This window comes from Rissa tridactyla, chromosome 3 (assembly GCF_028500815.1).
Source record: "Rissa tridactyla isolate bRisTri1 chromosome 3, bRisTri1.patW.cur.20221130, whole genome shotgun sequence".
NCBI classification, from domain to species: domain Eukaryota; kingdom Metazoa; phylum Chordata; class Aves; order Charadriiformes; family Laridae; genus Rissa; species Rissa tridactyla.
Window position 1 is genome coordinate 67,045,581 of NC_071468.1, and position 22,191 is coordinate 67,067,771.

The following is a 22,191-nucleotide window of genomic DNA, read 5'->3' on the forward strand; positions in this document are numbered from 1 at the left end:
ACATCCCTTCCAACTTGAGATATTCTATGATTCTAGTTCTGTAGTAAAGGAACACCCTGCATAATACGTGATCTCACTCAGCAATTGAATGATGAAACGTTTCCATTTCAAGCTATCAGGAAAGAGACAGCTAAAAATTATTGCTCTACTCCCTTAATGAAGGGGGTTCGGGGAAAGGATTTGTTCTTGCCTTCTTGGGAGTTACCTTGAAATAGCCATTTGAAAATACCACAAACACTACTTAAATACTTGCATAAAGACATTTTATTATGAATGCAATGTATATATAGATTTTTTTTTCTTTCTTAATCTGAGGTGCTTATATAAACAGCTGAATGACAGTTAGTTTGCAGGGCATGACAGTGGTTGAACACCCTTCAGCTCCAAAGCTTTGCTGAAGTTAATCTCTTGAGGTTTAGCAGTACCCTTGGTGAGCTTCAGAAACCGAATACATCCTTTAAAACGGATATTAGTGGTCAGCCCAAACTGGGTCACGCCATCTGAAGGAGAGGAAAAAAAGGCAAAAAGAATTATGTTAGTTTGAGTTGATACTTTGTTTGCTCTTTGAGAGTCCTGCAGGAGTATAGATGTCCCCAGCTATGTATTATTATGTTTTATTTGCTGTATATCTTCTTTATTCCAAAAATGACAAACATTATGAGTGAACGTGATAAATGCTTATGTTAGCGGTAACAACCCAGTCTTCTTTCCTTTTTTCCTCCTAGCATGACAGTGGCAGAATCTGAACACATTTGAACTGCCCTTGTAAACCATGTAACTCAGTTACGTGACATAAAGGAAATCAAGGACAATGGCCAAATAGCAGCTTGCCAGTTACAAATGGTGTAGGAAGCATACATGCTAGTCCTGCTGACCTCCACCTCCTCAAGCTATTTATCCACAGAATAACAGAAGGAAAAAAAAGCCAAAATGGGTGCAATTCTCAACCCTAACATCATGAGAAAGTCAGTTCCTCAGTATGGGCTTCAGCTGTCATTTGAGGTTTTGAGAGTTTTCAAGCATTCTGATTTGTATTTTTTCTTACTAACAGTAAAGCCAGGGATTTGAGTACATCTCTTCCACTAAAGGAGGGAACTATTCTAGTGTGACCAGATGATAGAAGTGAAGGCTGGTCTGACCGGGAAGATGGAAATATTTCTCTCAACTGCTTGAAATTCATGGCCCAACTTGTTTCTCAGTGTTCTTCCAAGTGAAAAAGTGGCTACAGGGATGCACTTTGATACAAATCTATGTGACTGATAAAGTAAGGGTTGCAGAAATAACTTTACGCCTGTAGAGGACTGACTGGCCACAGCAATATGCCGTTTCACAAAGGATGAGATGGTTGAATCCATCTGTCCCTCCTTGCACAGAGAAGGGTGATAGTAGGAGATGAGTAATGGCTTTTATGGGTAGCCAGAAATTTATATCCTTGCCCACGCTCTGGTGGCGAAAAGTTTCTCTGCATAGGAAATTCTCCACCAGCTAATTCCAGCTGGTTTACAACTGTTCTGCACTGTTTAGGCAGCCAGGAGAAGCCTCAAGGGGACTGGAAAATGCAAACGCTTACTAATTTTACAAAATCCCGTGACACCATATTTTAAATTTGTGATGAGGCTGTCTAAGTATTGGGACTGTTAAAACAAATCTTGGATGAGCTAGACTAGACAGCAAGAGAAGCGTGAGCTGTTTAAATGTGCATGCAATTTTATTAAATAATTCCATAACTTGCCATGTGGCTGAACTCAGGAATATCACTTCAACATGATGTAAGCGTAGGCTTGTTTTGTACAGATTGCAGTGTTACTTCCATTTGTTTCTCCTGCTATGTTCAGTCCAGAACGAGACAGTAACTAATTCCATCTGCAGTGTTTCTTTAGTGCTGGCTCCTATGCTCTAATCCTGTTTTGTTATAAAAAGGCTGCTACAAAGCTGTTTTCCTTCTGGCACAAAGTTATTGGTCCTTATCGATAGTCACTGTGACTGAAGTATAACTCTCATAGCTCAGCATCAAAACATTCTGGAGGTTGAGAGAGAAGGCTTCTTGGATGCACTGTTATCACGCATTAGAATGGGGGGGGGAAACAACTTCCAGAAAATCATTTAGGAATTAAGAGGCATCTTGCATTTGACCTCAGTATGCACTGCAGCAGGCACATACTGCAAACATACTCAGCTTTTTTATTTTGCAAACTAGAGAGAAACTTTATTACAAATGCAACAACACTGGCCCTTTGCAAACATCTGAACTGTGTTTTCAGAAAGGAAGCTGTTATTAGATAAACTTGTTGATTGTCTACGAACAGATGAATACTAGCATTCACTAACAGCTTAGTGAAGATGAAGCTAGCTACAGAGCTCAGTCCAGTTCTGGAGCCTGATCGATTACCTCTGAACGAAGCAAATTCTCCTGAGGACTTCCAGAACAGCAAATAGCAAATTTTTTTTGTTTTGTTTTTTTTTCCTTTACAAACCACCAGACCACGAGCAAAGACATTCATCAGAAAGAGATGGTGTCCTCTCACCTCTCTGTGCAAGCTGTGGTCCACGTGTCCACCTGTGGTCCTCAGGTTTTACAGGCTGATTTCCACAGACAGTGCCCTGCCCCAGCAAGGGCATATATGCACTCTTTAGTTAAATTTAAATTTGACATTCTTAAGTTACATTTAAAACCGCCAAATGCTGTAACTAGTGAAACATAAACACTTCTTTTTAGTAACAGCCTAACAGTTAAGAGGAAGGCTCTGTGTGTGTGTGGGCAACAGACGGCAGAACATCTGCCTGCTCCTCTGTAACAGCACCTACCTTTGAGACGGGGCAGGGGGATCTGTGGGAGTCCCTGGCTGCTGCAGAACTTCTTGTTCTGAAATGCAGCTGGATGCAGAAACAAGCACCCATGCCAACTGATGCAACCTCGGACAGTCTTACCCATCATCTTTAGCATACTAGTTTCTAATTGCATTTAAGACATTACCAAGGCAGTGTTGCTAGAACGTAAAGCATCATCTGTGTGTCAAATGCTCACCAGGATATCCTCCGACATAGACAGGGTCGTTGGTGTCTGCTGAGGTGGAGGCCCTGTTTGGGCTGTTGCCATCCACCTGTCTGCCATCCACAGTCAGCTCTAAACGGTGTTTGATCTTGTTTGCAAGAACCTTGTGCCACTGTCCGTCACACAAGCTGCCTGGTGCATCGGGCTCATAGATAGCAGAGAATCGGCCTGCACCATTGTCAACGTGAAACATCACCTGGAAAGCGTGACAGGGAAGTTCTCAAAACGGTTCTATAGTTATTTTTTTGTTTGTTTCTTTCTTTCTTTTGTTTATTTAAAGTCAACATGCTCTGACTGCCCACACTAAAGCTCTAATTTAATACCAGACTCTACGTGGATTGCTGTCCTTCTGGGATCTGGGTTATGTCACTGAGAGAAAACACTAGTGGAAATATGCAAAATTTTTGTATACATTGTCATTTTTCCATTTTTTTTGTCTTAGTTTTGAGGTGTTTCACACCCCCACCCCAAGATCTTTATAGTGATAGATTACTGACTGGTTTTCCAGACTGTGAAGGAAAAGAAAGATACACACAAGAAACTAGTATTATTAATGACAAAGCCTTTCCTCAAAACTTTTCATATTCTCACTAATTTAAGTCCTGATTTTGCAGTTTTAGGAAACTCAAGTGTTATAGAATCTTTTAAAATATCTTTGTAAAAGTGCAAGGCCCTCTTGAAGTGGCAAGTGCTGCATGGAAGGAGAGCCCTGATATTGACTGAGACACCTTGAGACTGGTATTGTAAACTTGCATTTAAACTACCTCTGCTTTCTAAAAGCAGTCTCTATAAAGAGCAAAAAATGCTTCACTACTCACCTTTCCGTCAACTAACTCGATGCCCAGCCCATCCATTTTTTGGCTGCTGACTCCTAGGAGAACACCATTCATTCGTGTTGTACGGAATTCAAATTCCACGAGCAGGTCTGTTCCCACTTTGTATGCACCAACTTGGAGAGAAAAAAGGAAGCATAATAAAGTGAAGAAAAGCATTTTGATACATTATTCCTAATAATCACACAAAGTGTGTTGCCAGTTATGCAAGATAACTAACTCAGCATCATTAATGCACTCCATTTCACATGAAATCATGTAAGTAACTGTTATGGTGGCTGTGAGACCTTGTGAAAGCCATATAGTCTACCCCTAGGCAAGATAATTAAAAATGATGAGCAAGAGTTTCAAATATTGGTCTCACTTTGCCTCCAGCCAACGGGAGTTAGGTAGCACTGTGTGTTTTTCAAAGCAGCATCTCCTCTTTCTCTATTCATTGCAATACCAGCAGAATTGCTGTTCGTTACCTGTTTTGGCAAAGCCTGTTCCATCGAAGTATGTTCCTTTCTGTGCAGTGACAAAGCATTTTCCAACATTGAAGCTGGAAGTTGGATTATCCAGGTCAACAGGTGATTCTGTCATTTTAAAACTTCTGATGCAGCCGTCGATGCTATAGGTGACCTGCAGTCAAAATGTGTAACTGTGCAAAGCAGGCTAAAATACTCAGAATAAAGGCCTAAAGTAAGTCATGAAAAAGTATCCTTCCTCTGCTTCTCTGCTGGATTTATGGAGCTGAATAAAACTTGAATTTTACATGGCTAATCCTTAATATCTGATTGTAATTGGAATCTAATCTCAGTTGTACTGAGGATGAATTACATTACTTTTCAGGGATGTGATCTGAGTCACATCTATTTGGCTTAATGGAGGGAACATAAAATAATATACTGCATAATGAAACATAGCAAATTACATCAGCAATGCAGGAATTTAATGGCCTATACTTTACCTTTTTAATTGACTAGGTTATGGGGTTTGCGAGTAGATGAAGATACTGGATACAGTTCTTTGGGCTGCTGGTAATTTTACTAGGGCTTTTTTTTTTTTTTCCCCTCCTTTAATCACTTTACTATGGGCCTAATGTTGCATGGTAAGAAGAGCTAATGCAGGTAGACAGCTACTAAAATGAACAAAGCCCCTGCGTAAGGGTTGTTGACTGTACATAGTTCTCCATATAATAACCGTATGTAGGTCTGGTGACCACGGTGACAAGGGCCACTCTGTTGGCCAGAGAGGCAGGTGGAGGTGTGGGATGTGCTCGGGTGTAGGGAGGCTCCTGTGCAGGGTAGCAAACTGCAACTGCAGTTTGGCGTCTGCACTGGGAGCACATTACTGCGACTCCGAGCGGGTGGTATGTGCACACTGAAGCGGGTGGTGAAGGAAATGCGATCCCACCTAGGGCAGGAGCGTGGGGCTGCCCAGGCTACACCCCGAGGTGCCCCAGGGCTCATCTCTGTGATTAGCACATCCCAGTGGGACCTCTGGGAGCCACTGGCATCTCCCCCAGAGCTCTCCCTCCCTTTCCTCTCTGAGGTGTGCAGAAGCTGCATTTTGTTTCTCGGCTTTAGGCAACGGCTTTGATCTTTGACTTATAGTTAGGAAAATTTATCCCTAATATCAGTGGGAGAGAGGAAAATGATAAACTTGTACTTTGAGGAAGAAAAGGAAGACGTAAGAGGAAGCAATGCAGGAGGAAGGAGGAAAATAAAAATCAGCATACAGAATACAGCATAGAAATATGTACAAATACAGAAAGGAGAAAGGCACACCCGCAGAAAGAAGTCTTGACTCTTGCACCCTACCTCCTCTAATAATATCCCGACTAGTAATTTGAAAGAATTTCCAAAGAATTTCTTTCCTTGTACATCAAAGCTGAATGTACTGTGTAATTATATAGCTTATTACTGCTAAATACATCTGTACAAAATTTTCATGAGAACTTGTGCAATATCAGTGAATAATTTCAGTTCTGAGCTGAGCAATGCTTTCTGTCTTCATAAATAGACCTTTTCCTAGTTTCTAAGTGAAAGTCATCTCCAGATCAACAACTTTTGTTACCAAAAAAGAAAAAACGCCACAAAAGAAAACAAATCTTGCCACCTTCACTGTGAGAATAAATCATAGCAATGCAAGATTTGTAGACAACTCAACAACATTCTCTAACTTTAAAACTTCACCTTCCCTGTGGAAAAGCAAATCTGGTAATGCTTTAGGATGGTAACTGGCAATATAACATCTTTTGCTGTAAGCAGAGTTTGGAGTGCTTAAAATGTGACATCTGCTGAAGCCAAACAAGTAGGTATCAGTCTTCTGCACTGAACAGGATGCCAGACCACCTACGGTTACGTGTTAGATTAGTGTCTAAAAAGGGTGATGTGTGTTTAGCAGAAAGCCCTAAGATAATACATGCTTTCAACTCACTTTGCTTCATGAAGCCTACAACACAACACTCTTAATACATCAAGTGGTGTATTTTACTGAGAATGATTGAAAGGCGAGCACTGGTTTTTACCTTATGTGAATGACATTTGAAGTTACAACTTCATTTAAATCCCAAAGCACATAAGACTGTCAGGATCTGACACGGCTGTTATTGCCCGACTGAGCCATTTATCTGTACGGGTTCCCTCCATTACTTCTGACAAGGAGCAGTAGGTAAGGATTTAGTATTGTCCTTCTCCCTAGATTAGTATTTGTAAATTGCAGATGTATTTCAAAGAGCATAATTTGATAGTATTAGGAGTTATATTTTGTGGGCAGTTAAGTACAGCTTTTGTTTTTCAGTGCCTCAGATCTGGTTTGGTAAAGCCAAATGATCATTAGATTTGCCTCAAGTCGGGCTTTCTGCACAATTCAAAATGTGCTGAGAAATATGATTTTACAGATCAGTTTTCTCTATGGAATATGACTCTCAGATTTAGAGTGGTAACTCTTTCTCTTCATTGCCCATCCATGAATTATTATAGTGACTTGTTTAAGCAGGATCTAGGAATTCCTTTTCTGTAATTATTTTGTCCACCCCAACTGGTGGACTCTTGCCTGTCTATAGACTAGTATTTGCCATTCCATAATCATTTTACTACAATGGTATTTACTCATGTGCACTTTCTTTGAGAGTCTGGTTTGTTTCCTTGCATGAATCTGTACTTTTGCCTCCTCTTTGCCGATTCTGTATAACCACCCAGAATGAGCCTAGACATAGCTGCTACTGAAATTCCAGTCATTTGCACTGTGCTGCACTATATGCCTCATTTGTTGCTTTTTATAAGTAAATTCACTCAAGTTCTGGTTTCTGCTTTGAAAGACCCCTCTGCACAGAGAGAAAAATAATGCAGGGAAGAGTTTTTCTCCAATTCTGATATTGGCATATCCTGGCGGGTGGGAGGGCAGCAGGAAAGTGAGGTGACTGACACGGAGTTGTGTGGATAGATGCAATAAATGGCCTGAGTGAGGGAATACAGTGTTCCTAGTTAATTATGCAAAGTTTAGACCAAAATAATATTCACCTCTCTGGGCTGTCTGGTTACGAAGGTATGTTCTGTGCCAGCATGGAAGCTGGGCATTTAGACTGAAACAGTGACAAATTGATATATGCATATTTGATTTGGAAACAGGAAGAGGACAACAGAGTTTTCATGGCCTTACTTCAAAATACATTCTCGCCTAGTTTAATAATAACAACACAAAACCAATTACTACAGTAAGCAGCTGTACTACTGGGTACTTTGTCCACGGTAATTTTGGCTTCTACTGCTTCTCTTAGGAGACACTTTCACTGTTCATTAGCACTTAATAGCTAGATGAATTACAGCCAAGAGAAAGGACAAGTAGTATTCAGAACCTTAAACTCTAGCTGTGCAGTGACCCAAGTGGATGCAAGTGTACGGATCTTTCTACTTTTCCTTAACAGTAACTAACTCAGCTATTTCTCATTCTTTTCATTAACTGGGTTCTGAGTCAGATCTTTCCACTGAAAGAACGTAGTCTACCTCCAGTAGGATTCATAATATTAATATTCTTGGGTAGTCTTGGGGAAAAGCAAAACAAAACAGACGACATTGGTACCAATCAAGACATATTTAAGGACTGTAGGGTAATTTAATTGAACTTGCTTACCGGGCCAATTCTTCTAGTTGTGTAGTTAATGGGCAATCCTCCAACATACAGCATTCCTACAACATCCAATATATCAGCCTTCTTGGGGCTAACAGTTCTGTTTGAAACATCATCTACTATAAGGTTTCCTTCTTGCTTGGTTCGAATGACTTTAATCTAAAAAGACACACAAATGCAATACAATTACAGATAGTTTTCTGACAACAAAGCGTTTCCAGATTGTAACTAGCTTTATAGTCCAAAATATGTAACAATACAGGAGAAAGTAGTAGGAGTAGCTAAGAGAAGTACCATGGCAGCAACTGTGGATGATGTTCATGGAACAGAGCTCCAGCACAAGGTCTTATGCAAACATATGACTGCCTTTTAATTAGCTCTAGGTCAGGAGGCATCATGACTATTATTTGTCAGAATTACTGAAAGGGCTTGGGGTTCCTTTACTATCAGAGGCATGCTACAATATCGTTTTTCCTGGAATCAAGTAGCAATTTTAAATACTGAGAATAGTAAATGCTGAATATTAATGGCACTGGTGGCAAATCTTTACTGCAGCACATGTTTGCAGACAATATTGAGTTTATGATTCCACTAGTTTGGACGTGCCTCAGATCACAGTTCATGCTAGAGTAAATATAATACCAACTATGTTCTGTTAGTGTTATGGCTTTTGTTCAGACAAATGGGCTGTGAATCGCATGGAGGAAATGCAATTGCTGAAGAGTTGAGGAAATTCTACCCCAACCACCATAGGCCAGTTTCTTTCCAAAGGTTTATACTGAAATCTCTACAAATCAGTATAATGATGGGTCTGTATAAAAAAGGGATAAATGTAAAATGCAACAGGCACATTGGCAGATTTCTAAACAGCACAGTGGTTAGTTCACCAGGCTAGCAAAGACAGAGCTACGGCATTTTTTTTGGCTTTTCCTTAACATGGCTGCTCCTGCTTCAGTGTGGCAGCACATCTGTCACGCAATGGGAGTGACTGAGCACTGACAAGGGGTGGACTGAAGGCGAGGGACTGAACTTGGTGTTTATAGACAACTGTAAATTTGAGATGGACGGTTACGCCCTGGGCAGAAGGAGGGTTTGGTGACTGAGACTTGAGCTGGCAATAGACAGTCTTACAGAGGACCTAAAGAGACAGCAGCAGCATGATGTGGCTTCTGTAGGTCTGATGGACATGTTTCAACCTAAAGCATTTCAAATGGAGAAAAGGTTCTCACTAAAAGGATTATTTTAAGGACAACCCCTTGCTTTCTTAAAAACAACCTCTTGTATTAAAGAGGTTACCCTTTTCCTCCTCCCAAAATAGACTTCCTTGTGCTTTTTGGAAACTGCAACTGGATTTTGTCTCCGTTCTCTCCTACAAAAATGGCATCTACAACAAGGGTCCCTCTCTCGCAGAGTGCCAAGCCGCGTGCCCAAAGAGCATAGTCTTGCGTTAAGAATATATGCTTCAGTTTGTTCTCTTAGAATATAGAGAAAATGGCTAAAAGGGCAAAAAATATTTCTTTCTTCTTTATCTATAGAGTGTTTAGCAGAAAGGGGCCATGGTCCACTGCCAGTGCTCCTAGGCATTATGTAAAACAGATAAATATGACTACAATTTTATTTTTTCCCCTTGTGAAATACCTTGATTTTTTTAGAGACTCACTATCATCAAAAAATTAATGAATAAAAATCCAGTGAAAATAAAATTCCTGTGGAACAGGATGGGAATGAAGCAAAGAGGGACTAAGTATGACTGCAAAGAGGGTTTGGTAAGAGCAACTGAAGCATAACAGAAAACTCAATGAGTTTTCTTCTCATTTGGTGATAGAGATGTGGATGGTGAGTTTCCAAATATGTGTCCAAAATATAATGTCTCTTATAGTACATATCTTGAATACATGGTTACGTATATTCTTTTCTTCTGTGTCTTTATTGGTGCCCTCAAGCATGTTACCTAATGAATGTACTATGTGTCTGTTGTCCTTGGCCCAGTAAATACTAAACTTCATGGTTGTGATATTACTCTTTCGCTTACCACCCGGAAGCCACAGGCATTTTATATAAATGCTTCCTCTCATAAAGTCACAGAAAGGGCTCCCAAATACATCCCTGAATATCATATTTATTCCCTAATGAATTGAATTAACAATGTAGGAAAGATTTACTGAAGTCTTTTTTTTTTTCCTTTTCTTTGTTCTTAGCATTATGGCTGAACAGTGACATTAATTAACAAAGAAACAACTGGCTTTAATGATGTATTCAATCCAATGAGCTGATACTCACCTGAGTGGCAAGATGGAACATTTTCTGCAGTTCTTTACCATACATGGGACTTACTCTAAGTATGTTCAGAATGAAGGGCAGTTTTCAAAGAAGATCAGCATGAACTATTTTGTTAGTAGAATACGTACCACGTACTCAACAGTGCATCCGAAAGCACAAATTTTGCAGACTACAGAAATGCCTAGTTGTAAGGTTTAGCTTGTATAGACTACATTTTGCAAATATCTTAAGGCAAAACAAAGCTCACTCTTAGCATTACAAAGAATAATTTAGCATAGTGACTATTCTACCTTGTGCCACCGGCCATCATTTATTTTGTTGGAAATCATTGTGTTGGTGTCTCCACTCCCCAGATCATAGCTGAAGTAAGGCAGCCCATTCTTTAGCTGGACTGTAGCAAAATCAGCATGGTTGATGCGGGCCATGTAAAACATCAAGCCAGAATCAGCCGTTGTTCGGACTTCAAATTCAATTGTAAGTCTGAAAATCAAACAAACAAGAAAACAGAAACAAAGGAAAAGATAGTCAGGGTCACACAGTAGACAAATTTATCTGCTTTACCTGTTTGTGTTTCTCTAACAAAACTTTACATTTAGTGGTCCATTTATTTGTCCACCAGGGTTTAAGAAAAATAATTTGGCTATATGCAAATTTTATTTCACACATATCTGATCCCTCATATGTGGGTGTTCATCAGTCCCTTTCCTGTGGAAATACAAAAGTGCAACCTTGGCACAGAATTTCAAGACACAATTCTCAGCTGCAGCTGTAGTTGCTAGAAAAGCCCAGCACTTGTAAAATTCCAGCAGTGTTATCTGTCATCCACACACGTAATGCTCACTAAGAGGGGCGAACTGTAGTGACAGCTGGCAAATGTTGAGTTTCTAATGAGTTGTATCGCCTGAAGACAGGTTGCAAAACTTTTAAAGATGCAGAGAGAAGAGTTTACGATCAGGATATAAAACACTTATTCTGATTTCTCCCAACTGAAAATGGGAGTGTATCTCGTCGGAGGTCTGCTATCCTGTGAAAAACACTGGACCCTTGGACAGAATGGCAATGTCAAAAACCTCCCTCCAGCAAAGAACCTGGGAAGAAATGATTTAGATTATCTAGAAGCTAAGGTTGTACTGGCAGCACATCACTAACCTAGCTGCAAAGTCAGTACCTGAAAGTAGCTGATAATAGAAACATGAAAAATCATTGCATGAAAATGATCAAGCCAGGATTCTTATTTGAAAAGAAGACAGGCAGGACTGCAGGATTACATATTTCTTTTAATTAATCTCCTAGTTTTCTAAAATTAGCATATGTGAAAATATGCAGTACAGCATCTTTATAAGTAAAAATAGGTGTGATGCTGGCGTACGTGTAAACTACAAGGCAGCAAAAACATTTAGTGGTGTGTGAGATGGCACGTTTTTTAATGATGACGTGCCTTCAGAGCAAAAATGAACAATTTACAAGTTATAGCTTCACAAGTCCACTGAAAAAAGCTGTATTTTTATAAGTAGCTCTGTGAATTCCTTTGTATATCAACATGTATATGTATATATTGTTATACTTCGGGAGAGCAATGTCATTTTGCCTGTTTAGTGTGCAAGCTTCATCTTAACTATTGGAGGAAATGCGGAAAAAAGGTTTGCTTATTACAAGAAATTATCAAGTTACTGAACTGAGAAACTTTCTTCTGAAAAAGCAACCTATGAACTCAGTTGCATGACCTGGTTTCATTCTTCTGTTTGTTTGTCTGCAAATCAGTCTGGGATCTGTGTGCGCCCAAACCTTTACAAACAAAGAGGTAAACTGCTTTTGTGAGAGCTACTTAGGTGGGCACTTCATTACCTAGATTTCATGCTTTAATGCTTGTTATGTTTGCTTAATGAAATGAATTAGCCATGGGATGTGATCTTTTTCAGATTACGCCCATAATTTTGGGAGGTGCTTTTGAGAATATTAGAAGGGGCATTTTATTTTGACATTACTCCATCAAAACTCATTGCTGAAAAAAGCAATATACCTGTTTTTCACTTTGGTGTCATCAAACGCAACTGCAATGTGGCTGTTTCTTGAAAGACCAAATTGCTTGCCACCTTCCAAAATGGCGGGTTCTGTGTCAGCGGCACAGGAGTCCTGTAAAATATACAGCAATCAGACAAACTTCCTATTTTCTATCTATCTGTCTCAGCTGCACACACGCTGGAAGTCTTCCAAGCGCTCAGAAGTTAGAATATTCCACCTAGTCCGCACACTGGCCCTGCAGTTTTCCAGCGTGTTGATGTCTCATCACACCAGCTAAAGTTATAAACCAGTATGACAGGAACTTGGTGTAAAGGCACAGCTCAGTAAGCTGGTTGTAAAAGCAAATAAAAGTAATCTATGAACATTGCTGCTTTCATGCCACCAGTGGATGTTTACAAGAGTCTTAAGTGATTTCCAGGCAGCCCAGTGTACTCTTAGCACACATAACTGAGTTTTACACAGTAGGATGCCCTCTTACAGAAATGAAGCAAGACTTAAGTTCTAAAGGGATGCTCTGCTGTCGACTTGCAATCTAGCCACCTTAAAAATAATGAGTTAAAAGTAGTTTCAGATCCTGCACCTATCAATGAGTCCCCCATTTTACTACTTTGTATTGTTTTACAATTGTATTCTTTGTTTAATGTGCTGTTGTCTCCCCTGTTGCTGTTGAAAGGCCTCCACAAACAATAAGGGAAGCCAAATAAGTGATGGATAGAAGTAGCAACTCTTAAACTCCCTGAGCTGTCTAACGCAGACACATTACCCGGGGGGTAAAGAAAGAAACTCCTCCCTGTCTGTTCCACTTCTATTAAAGTGGTGCAACAATGGAAGGTAAAATATCTTCTGCCCGGTATAATTTTCTCTTTTTAATTTCACCAGGTCTTTTAATCTCTAGCCCTAAAGCTCTTGTATAGGGGTGCCTGGGGCAATGAGAGACCATGGTAATTACCAGCCCCTGCTCATGTCTAGCTTTTGCCTCCCACTGAGAGTATTGTGAAGAAACTACTCAAAGGATCTAACACAACACAATATCAGGACAATACCGCTGGGAAAAAAAAACAAACTTTGATAGCTGCCAGCTCTGTTTTTAAGCACTGTGTCTGATATCATTTTGGATTTGTGACAGTCTCTTATTTGAGCCCTGACTCAGCAAGGGCCTGCAAAGCACAAGGTGCAGTGCTCTGCCGACAAAGAGCCCTTTCTGTGAAACATTTTGAAAATGCCATGAGTGACTCATCAGGCACTGAGATGTCAGCCACAAAGAGGACATTTCTTTCCCCCTTTCACTTAGTTTTTCAGTGGTGTTACATTTTTTGCCTTCAGGTGTCACACACACAAAAAAAAAATCTTCACAACAGTATAGTGCACTTCTAAAAATTACTTTTCCACAATGAATGCGGTGGTTTGAATATGAGTAGAACACCATGCATTATGACAAGTACACCAATGTGCAATGGAGGGAAAAAATGGGGAAAACTCAGCAGACCAAAGCAAACTATGAATGTGTGATAGCAGTCTTCCAGTGATCATCAAATAAAAAAAACCCCCAACATATTCCCATAATGCTGGGTAAAGTTTCTAATTATTTTAAGCTTTACAGGTTTATCTAGAAGCTTAACAACTATGTTAATAACAATACTGTGTATACGATACTTTCAATAGCATTTGGGCCTGCTAAAATTCGAAGATAGGGACTAATTATGGTACTAGACCTACAGGAAAGAATTGGAAAATACACTAACACACACTTTTCTGTGGCACGCTTTTACATACTAGATGGTAAAAGGACATATTCTGACAGTAAATCCTAGGCAGGTTTGTTAGTACAGGGTCTGACCCCGACACTTTAGCTGCTCCCCAGCATCATCAGACAGGGCAGTTTTTCTTCATCCCAGGAGGAGGACTGTAAGTAAGGAAGGGCAGGGAGTCGGGGAGAGTACTAGACACACTGGTGATGGTTGGAATCATAGCAAGCTTTACGGATAAATACTGACCAATATTAATCAACATTCATTAGATTGATGTGGAAATTTCAGTAAAAGGAAAAAAGTTAACAGGGCACACTTCAAAAACTTTGAGGTTTTATTCCAAGTCTCTCTCTGCTTTCACTTTATCTAAGGACAGACAGCTTTACAGCCTTCACGAGACAGTGAACTAGGCATGGATTATATGCCTATATTAAAATATCCTGGCTTTGTTTTTTCTGTAATGGCCTTAAGGTATTCTAGGTTTAAACATGGCTGCTTAATAATCTCCCATATTACCTGAGAGCCCCAAGACTGAACTCTTCAGCTGCACTTAACACTTGAGTCTTGTCAGATGTCAGGGACTTGACCGGAAGGTCAAGGTCAAGAAGTTAAGCATGTATCACAGTGGAAATGAAGAACAGAAAAGCCCACTGGTGGACTGTCACACATTCTCTACAAACAATGCTGTATTAGTAATTATAAAGCAAGTAATTAGGGGAAAAAGGCAGCACCACTGAAACAGTCCCCACAGCTCATCGAATAGTGTTAATAAAACAATGAAGTAATGCATGGAGAAATGGTGGAAGATACCGTCATGGAGTCAAATGCAGAAGTAATGCTGGCGCTCTTCATTTCAGTGGCAAGCGAATCCTGAGAAGCAGTGAATAACATGAGGCAGAAGCAGCAGTTACCCAATGTTGAGAAACATTTTGGCGTCCGTAGCAAGCAGCAGCAGCAGCAGACTGGTGACCAGTATATTTCCCAACTGTCCTACTTCTAGATCTTGTCTTGCCTTTAGTAGAGGGTAGGGTTTTTTTTCATTTGGGATTAAACTCCCCCTCTCCCTTTACATGCAGATGGATAATAGAGATAAAAAAGGTCCTAAAAGGACTTAAATAGAACAGGTACCTTATTTAAGCCTCCTATGTGGAAATAATTTTTTTCTGATGTGTATTTTCCGTATGCCGTCCTTCTACACTGAGCTTTTGTGTAATTAACTGTCATGTGAGTGCTATCTCATTATTAAGCTGTAGTTACTTAATTTGTTGCAACATTCCCCAGAAAAATACTTTGGAGAACTTACTTAGATGAACGTAAAAGCTACCCAAAAGCTTGCTTTATTTAAAACACTTCCATGTCTTCAGAATACCAAAACAGTTTCATTTTTTCCAAGAGAGAAAGTGAAGTAACAGTGTTTTATTTAGATTTTTATTTTGAACTCCTGTTTCAAGTTATCATGGCTCTATATCTGAGATATACAAAACTCACCTAGTTACGATGGGACTAGTTTCTGGTATTAATGAGTAGATCTATTCCTCTGAATTTTGCTATTTAAAAGTTAGTACTTAGAGTCTTCAAAAGTGTGCACTTGCTCTCTCATGCACTTCTGTGTTGTTTTTTTTATTTTGTTTATAATGCTTGATCCAGGGATAATATAACTGCACTCTCTCACAGCAGTGAGCATTAAGCTGCATAACCCTTTTTCCTTAGTTGTTGCCTGGTTCCTTATCTTTCTATGGTGGTCTTACTATACTGTAAATTTGCTTACTTTTAACTCCAAGCAGAAAGATGCATCGGAGCCCTTGTGTTACAACTACTCCACCTTCTGGGAATGAATCAAAAATGCTGCCCTAGAGCATTAAAAGGCCGATCCATATAACTCTGGGGCTTGGAGTAGGGTAATAATCAAGATGGAGCTTGCCCATCTTGAACCCCAGGCTCCCATTTCCAGGTACACATTTACACACACACTGTTTGGAAACCTCACTCATATTGAACTATATCCTGCATAAACCTGTGGGTTGTATGCAGGTGTAACAAAATGCAAAGGAGTCGTCCCTTCCCCCCCCACCCCCCGAATATCTTCCAGTGGATGTATTATTCGGTTTAATATTCAGATATCTGAACATATCTTTTCTGGACAGTAAACTGTTGTATCAACTGGTAAACCTGTTACACTTGTGACAGAAGAAGTTCCTTCTTAAATTTTGTTGTACAAGACTGCTTGCCGCTATCTAGCTATTTAAGATTTCTGGCAACAACAGTTGAGCTCAATTTAGCAGCGTCTGGGGTTTCAGTTCTGAAGTTCGTAAGTCTCCTGACTGAAGTTATAAAATAGCAGTGGGGGAATTGCCCTATCAAACAGACATCTGGTCTACCTGTTTCTTCACCCTGTCACTGACACGGCTGTTATCATGTGCTTCAGAGAACAGCACAAGAAATATCATAATGACATGGACTTCCCATAGGAAAATTTCCCTTCCAATCGTGATCAGACATTGCTTGGCTTACATTCTGAAGTGCAAGGGGTTAGGGCTAAGCATGCAAACCAAAGCGAATTCTATTTCCTATGTTGTTCTTTAAATTACCGTTGTGATAATCCAAGCAAATGATGTCAACCAGTTTTCCATTATCCACACGTTTTACTGACCTGCAACAAGGTGTTCCCTTTACAATATTATGCTGAACTGTTACTATTTTTGTGGCAAATGACTTCATTATTCTTGATGGCTAGCTTTTCAATTTTGCCTTGGAACTTTTCAAACTTTACCTGAGCGAACTGATCTACACTTACAAGTGCTGAAGATAGAGATGGTGGAGGAGGAGGGGAAGCAGGAGTCGTCCTTGGTCTTTCTTTCTCCCCATTAGTGTCTGATTCAGGTTGGATCAGAACTGTTGTGTGGATTGGTTTATATTCATCCTCGGGTGGCCTAACCTCCGGTTCTAGAGAGGGACATTGGCCAATATCCGCATTTTCAAAGGACACGGGTTGAGCAAAGTCCATGGGGCTGAGAAAACACAAAGAAATTGATGTAATTAGGTTTTTTCTGCCTTTTTATCACCCATTTAAAAAGAACAGCTATACGCTGCAGTGTAATTCCACTTCACGGGACACAAGAGCCAGGATTCATCCCACCTTTTTAGGTACAAAGTGGGACCCTTAAATTAGATGTGATAGTCACCATTGGCTTTCCTACCACAGTCAGTGCAGACAGATAGGCATCCTCTTTGTCAAGCTTTACCAACTTAGGTAGGCTGAATCACATTGTGGAGAAGCCCTTCTCTCTGAGGGGGTTGGAACTAGATGATCTTTTAAGGTTTCTTCCAAGCTAAACCATTCTGTGATTCTATGTGGCCCAGAGAAGCTGTGGATGCCCCATCCCTGGAAGTGTTCAAGACCAGGCTGGATGGGGCTTTGAGCAGCCTGGTATAGTGGAAGGTGTCCCTGGCCATGGCAGGGGGGTTCGAGCTAAATGATCTTTAAGGTCCCTTCTGACTGAAACCATTCTATGATTTATGATGTACACTGAATGTGGGGTGATGAGATCCTAATTGAGATACTTCAGTTATGTGAAAGAAAGATTTAGATGGGAACTTTCTATAGAGGTTTTACTTTATTCACCATTCCCTTTCTTTTTACTTAAACATTCCTTCCAGATCACTGCAGCATGCATTTTCCACAAAGCAAATTAATTCCCATGGTGGTTCTCAGAATTTATATAATCTTGGAGATCAACCTTAATTAAAATAAATTGTTACAGTACACCATAAATGCCTATCACTGAGGCAAGTCTTATTGCAGTGTTACTGTTGAGTTGCTCTGATTTTATGGATAAATAGACAGGTGTTGTCTGTAAAACAGAGCATATACTGCAGACAAAAAAAGGAAGGGCATATTAAGAAAACAGACCGTATTCTAGGACTTACTGTTAGTATGCTTCCTTGCAACAATGAGTTTTCTTTTGGCAGCCAAAGTAGTTAACCAGACCTCATTAACTGGACATGTGTTGGCATCAGTGAGACTTACGTGGCATTAATGACAAGATTCCATATACAGCCCTCAAATGGTGGTATGTTTCTGAGAGGTGCAGTCTGAAACTGAGAAGAAGTACCCCCCACGAAGAGTTTCTTAACAGAGATGGGCTGGTCCGTTGGCAATCTCTGAGTCTGGACTTTGTCCTCATCTACTTGAACAGTGAACATCCTGTGAAAAAGATTTGAAAGCAAAGAAATATATATTTTATTCTGGTTATTGCTCGTATTGAAATCACCACTTCGCAGGCCCCATTTACTCTCACACCAGCTATAACACTGAGCAACCCAAATGATGTTAATTAGCAGCTCACATTAAATGCATATTAACCACTAGAAGTTTTTCAGATACTGCTGTGCTTCCTTGGTATTTCTTTGACAGAGCTTGGCAAAGCCATGCTGCACAGAGGCGATAATATCAGTCACTGGTCGAATAAGAAGTGGTTTGTAGTGTGGCAACACTGACCTGGTAAGGGCCCACCTGCTGTACTGGGACGGTAGGTACAATCATCTAGTGCTCAGCGGGGTGGAAACAGCATGAGGTCACGTTTTGTTTGGGCTCCCTGTTTCCTGGGTTATACAAGTTACTACCTTCTTGCTGGGGGACAAACGCTGCTACAGACTGCTCTGATCACAGAATCAACCACAGATACATACCATATACTTTTTAAAAGATCTTGTTGGCTTTTTTTTTTTTTTTTTTTAGGAGATGGCAGAGTAGGAGAACTACTGATTGCTCACCATGTACTGATACAAGTGCTACAATTCTCTCTCATGGATAATGCATATGCTACAAGTCAAAGACAAAGAAGCCCTGTGGAAGATAAGTGTTAAGGTTGTAGGGAGGAAGGTAGATGCCTCTGGAACACAGCACCACTGGCTGATCAAGCCAAGCCAGGAAATGGAAAAAAGAGCAAAGAGGAAAGGGGTAAATACAGCAAAAGGCATTATTCTGGTAAAAGTAAGAATCCAAACGTGAGAGAAAAGCTGAATGCTCTTGCCTGTCAAAGCTACAGAAATGCAAACATTGCAGGTTTGTACCGCATTTACAAGGAAACATGGTAAAGGGGACAGAAAGTGTAAAACTGGTTTGCCAAGCCATATATTGTGTATACTGAGAAGGCTGCCTTAATGTCAGGGCTGTGGAATTGAGAGACAGTGGATTATTTTCATGGGTAACATACATAATAAGGTATAGCAACAAGAGTCAAAAATCTAACTGCTGTCTTTGGGACAATTTACCATTGATGAAACATAGAAAATCTCCAGCTTCTGAACAAATCCAGCACAAGGTGAGCTGAGTTGTAGGGGATGGATAAGAACTTCAGTATCTCTGAAGGTGAATACAGAATGCTAGTTGGCATAATTTCTTTATGTTGTTAGACTATATTTAATAGAATTTAGCCAGGAGAGAATCAGGACCACAAAAAAAAAAAAAAAAGCTATATGCGTGTCTGGTATGATTTGATATGATTTATGATCTGATATGATTTATGAAGTGCAGTTTTTATTTCAGATGTGTTACAGTCATGCAAAACTAAACACCAGGACCTAACTATTGAAGCATCGTTGACTACAATTAGTTATGTAAACCCAAGTTTGGTATCTGTAATTAGCTTGATTTTTTCAGAATTACTGAGCATCCTTAAAACATATCGGATATAATCAAGTTTCTGGCAAATAACCTCACTTTTTTCAACTTTATTATATTGAAACTCCAATTTCAATTGGAGTTGGCAAAATTATATTGAACTCCAATATTCTTCCTTAACGATAATCACAAATGTTAGCAAATGAATATTGAAAATGTTTCTTGAAAAGGGACTGGTTTTCATCTGTAAAACACTTGGCTTTGTTATTTACACAAGTCCTAGACAGAACTGAATAGTGACTTAAGCACCTGAATTAGATAACTGTTGTACTACATGCAAATTGCCCAGATTCCTTCTAGTTTTGGATGGATTTGGTCTAGAAAGATGTAGAATAAGAAAGTGATTCATTTTTCAAAGGGCTGGAGGAAACAGGTATTAAAAGATTTTTTTTTGGTACAATCTCTAGAATTTCCCCCAGACCCTTCAGCAGTGGAAAAAGAAGGAGAGATTTCTCTGGGGGCAGTTCAGAGCAACAGACTAATTTAGGTCCTGTGAAGTGTCCCAGGGAGGACACTACTCTCCACTGCCTCCAGGCTAAGTGTAGGGAAATCAGACTGGCAAGACTCGAGTTACCCTTTGGGCATCTGCATGGTAGTCATGGCTACTGATTGCCAGTATTTTCATCAGCATGCAATATTTCATCTCATCTTTAGCCATTACCATAGTAAACATTTTGGCTCCAAGCAGAACCAGACAATGATGTGCATTAGTCTTCAACAGTATCCTATAATTACCTTGGAAGAGAAAGCAAATACTTCATAATTATATGGACAATTATCTCTCTGAAGAGTTTTTAAACAACGTTCCTCATATTTAATCAAATAAAGCTTGAGTTTGTCATGAGCAGAGGAGGGGCTAATCTTAATTTATATCTTTTCACATCCATTTCAGGTTACAGAAACTGCAGAGTTCAGACAATTTGTTTTGTAACAGAGCTACTTTGACAACAGAGGTTTCATCTGAACAAGCATCATCACTGGATGGCATTATACAGCAATTGTGTCTTAATGTACTCTCACAGGTCAAGCTACTGTACTTGCTATAGCACTGCATAAAAGAACTTTGTTGTTTCGAGCTTCTTATTATCATCTGCATATTTGTGTTCTGTCATAGTGACACAAAATGTTTTGCAAAATGCAGTCATCCATTTCCAAAATAACATTTTTTCTCCCAAAGAATATGCAGTTTTACCTCCAACTGGGGAGGTAAAACATCGAAGCTGGGAAGAGACATTGTCTGAAGGCATTATTTACAAGATTTTTTTTTTTAAGGATAGAATAGAAATTCAGTCAGAAAATGATACTGACAAAGGACAATGCAAACAAAGCAGATTATAAAGAGGACAGAAGGACACCTCGGGACTAAATAGACAGCAACTGTTGCTCAAGAAAGCTGCAGCGTTGTTGGGGTAAGAGGGTGAAGCCTAGGGTTCAGCATGCTTGGATAAGCGCATTTTGTAACACGCTAGATGTCACATCTTCCTCATTTTTTTTTTTAAAACAAAAGAGAACAACATTGTGCATAGTGCACTAATCCACTGAATGTCTGTACAGTATGTACATATTTGTATGTCCAAATGTCCACAACCAACCTGCTTGGAACAAAGGCTTTCCAGGCCATAAATAATACTGACTGCCTGAGTCCTACACAGTACAGCAATGCTGTTTCTTGTCACTTTCTCAATGGTGAAGTGTAATTAGTATTTTTTACAATGTCTAAGAAAGGGCAAAAGAATTTAAGTGAAATTCTGTTTAAAACAACATGGTCTGAGAAGGTCTGCAATGGCTTTCCAGCAATAAGAATGACTGCCATTTATCTGGGACTGTGTGTTTGCACTGTTTTACCATATTTAGCTGGGTACTGCCATAACCCCATGTATATACACCAGCACAAAAAGGCTACTGTCTGCTGTGCTGTTGCTGTTTTATATACTTTGAAAATGGTCTTTTTTTCTCCATGTTTTGAAAAGGCAATTTACTGCACCAGAGCAGTATTTCTCCTCCACAGATTCGATTAATAAAATATATTTGCCAAGTACCAGAAGGTTAAAGATACCAATTCAGACAAATGCGGGTCTCTGGAGAAAGAGGCTGATAGCCTAGGAAAACATGTAAACACAGCTCTGCAGAATAATAAGCGCTGTCAGAAACTAAGTTCTAAAAATTTTTGGATGAGGATGGAACGACACTAAATGCCTCGTCAGAAGCATTTACATGGATTGATACAGGCATTGGCATATTGGCCCTGTTGAATTAGCTGTGTGGTCTGTAGCACTTCTAGTATTTCTTACCCTTTAGCTCTCTCTATCCGGATGGAGTGTGCTCTGCCGTCGTGAAACTCGCCAGCTTCTGGTTTGATGGTGATTCTGTGGGGATCCCGTACCCCAGTGGAGATATGCACTTCTAGTCGACCTCTGTTCAGGAACACTGCATAGTAGGCCTGCAATGTATACGTTAGTA

The 22,191-nt window shown here is 39.8% G+C and overlaps 1 protein-coding gene across 6 annotated transcripts in view; it reads right to left on the minus strand.

The window, feature by feature from the left end:
* Window positions 1-229: 229 nt before the first annotated feature.
* LAMA2 (laminin subunit alpha 2) overlaps window positions 230-22,191 on the minus strand; it is a 376,025-nt gene continuing 354,063 nt past the window's right edge. For 5 of the 6 annotated variants that reach the window (XM_054197441.1, XM_054197439.1, XM_054197436.1 and 2 more), the window contains 10 exons: window positions 22,023-22,171; window positions 18,076-18,252; window positions 16,843-17,056; window positions 12,299-12,411; window positions 10,569-10,758; window positions 8,002-8,157; window positions 4,353-4,506; window positions 3,871-4,001; window positions 3,026-3,248; window positions 230-500 (listed from right to left, as the gene is read on the minus strand). In XM_054197441.1, the coding sequence (XP_054053416.1) occupies window positions 343-500; window positions 3,026-3,248; window positions 3,871-4,001; window positions 4,353-4,506; window positions 8,002-8,157; window positions 10,569-10,758; window positions 12,299-12,411; window positions 16,843-17,056; window positions 18,076-18,252; window positions 22,023-22,171 (1,665 nt within the window). In that variant the 3' untranslated portion in view covers window positions 230-342. Of the gene's footprint in view, window positions 501-3,025; window positions 3,249-3,870; window positions 4,002-4,352; window positions 4,507-8,001; window positions 8,158-10,568; window positions 10,759-12,298; window positions 12,412-12,462; window positions 14,919-16,842; window positions 17,057-18,075; window positions 18,253-22,022; window positions 22,172-22,191 lie in introns of those variants that run through there. The other variant, XM_054197442.1, reaches the window with a different exon arrangement.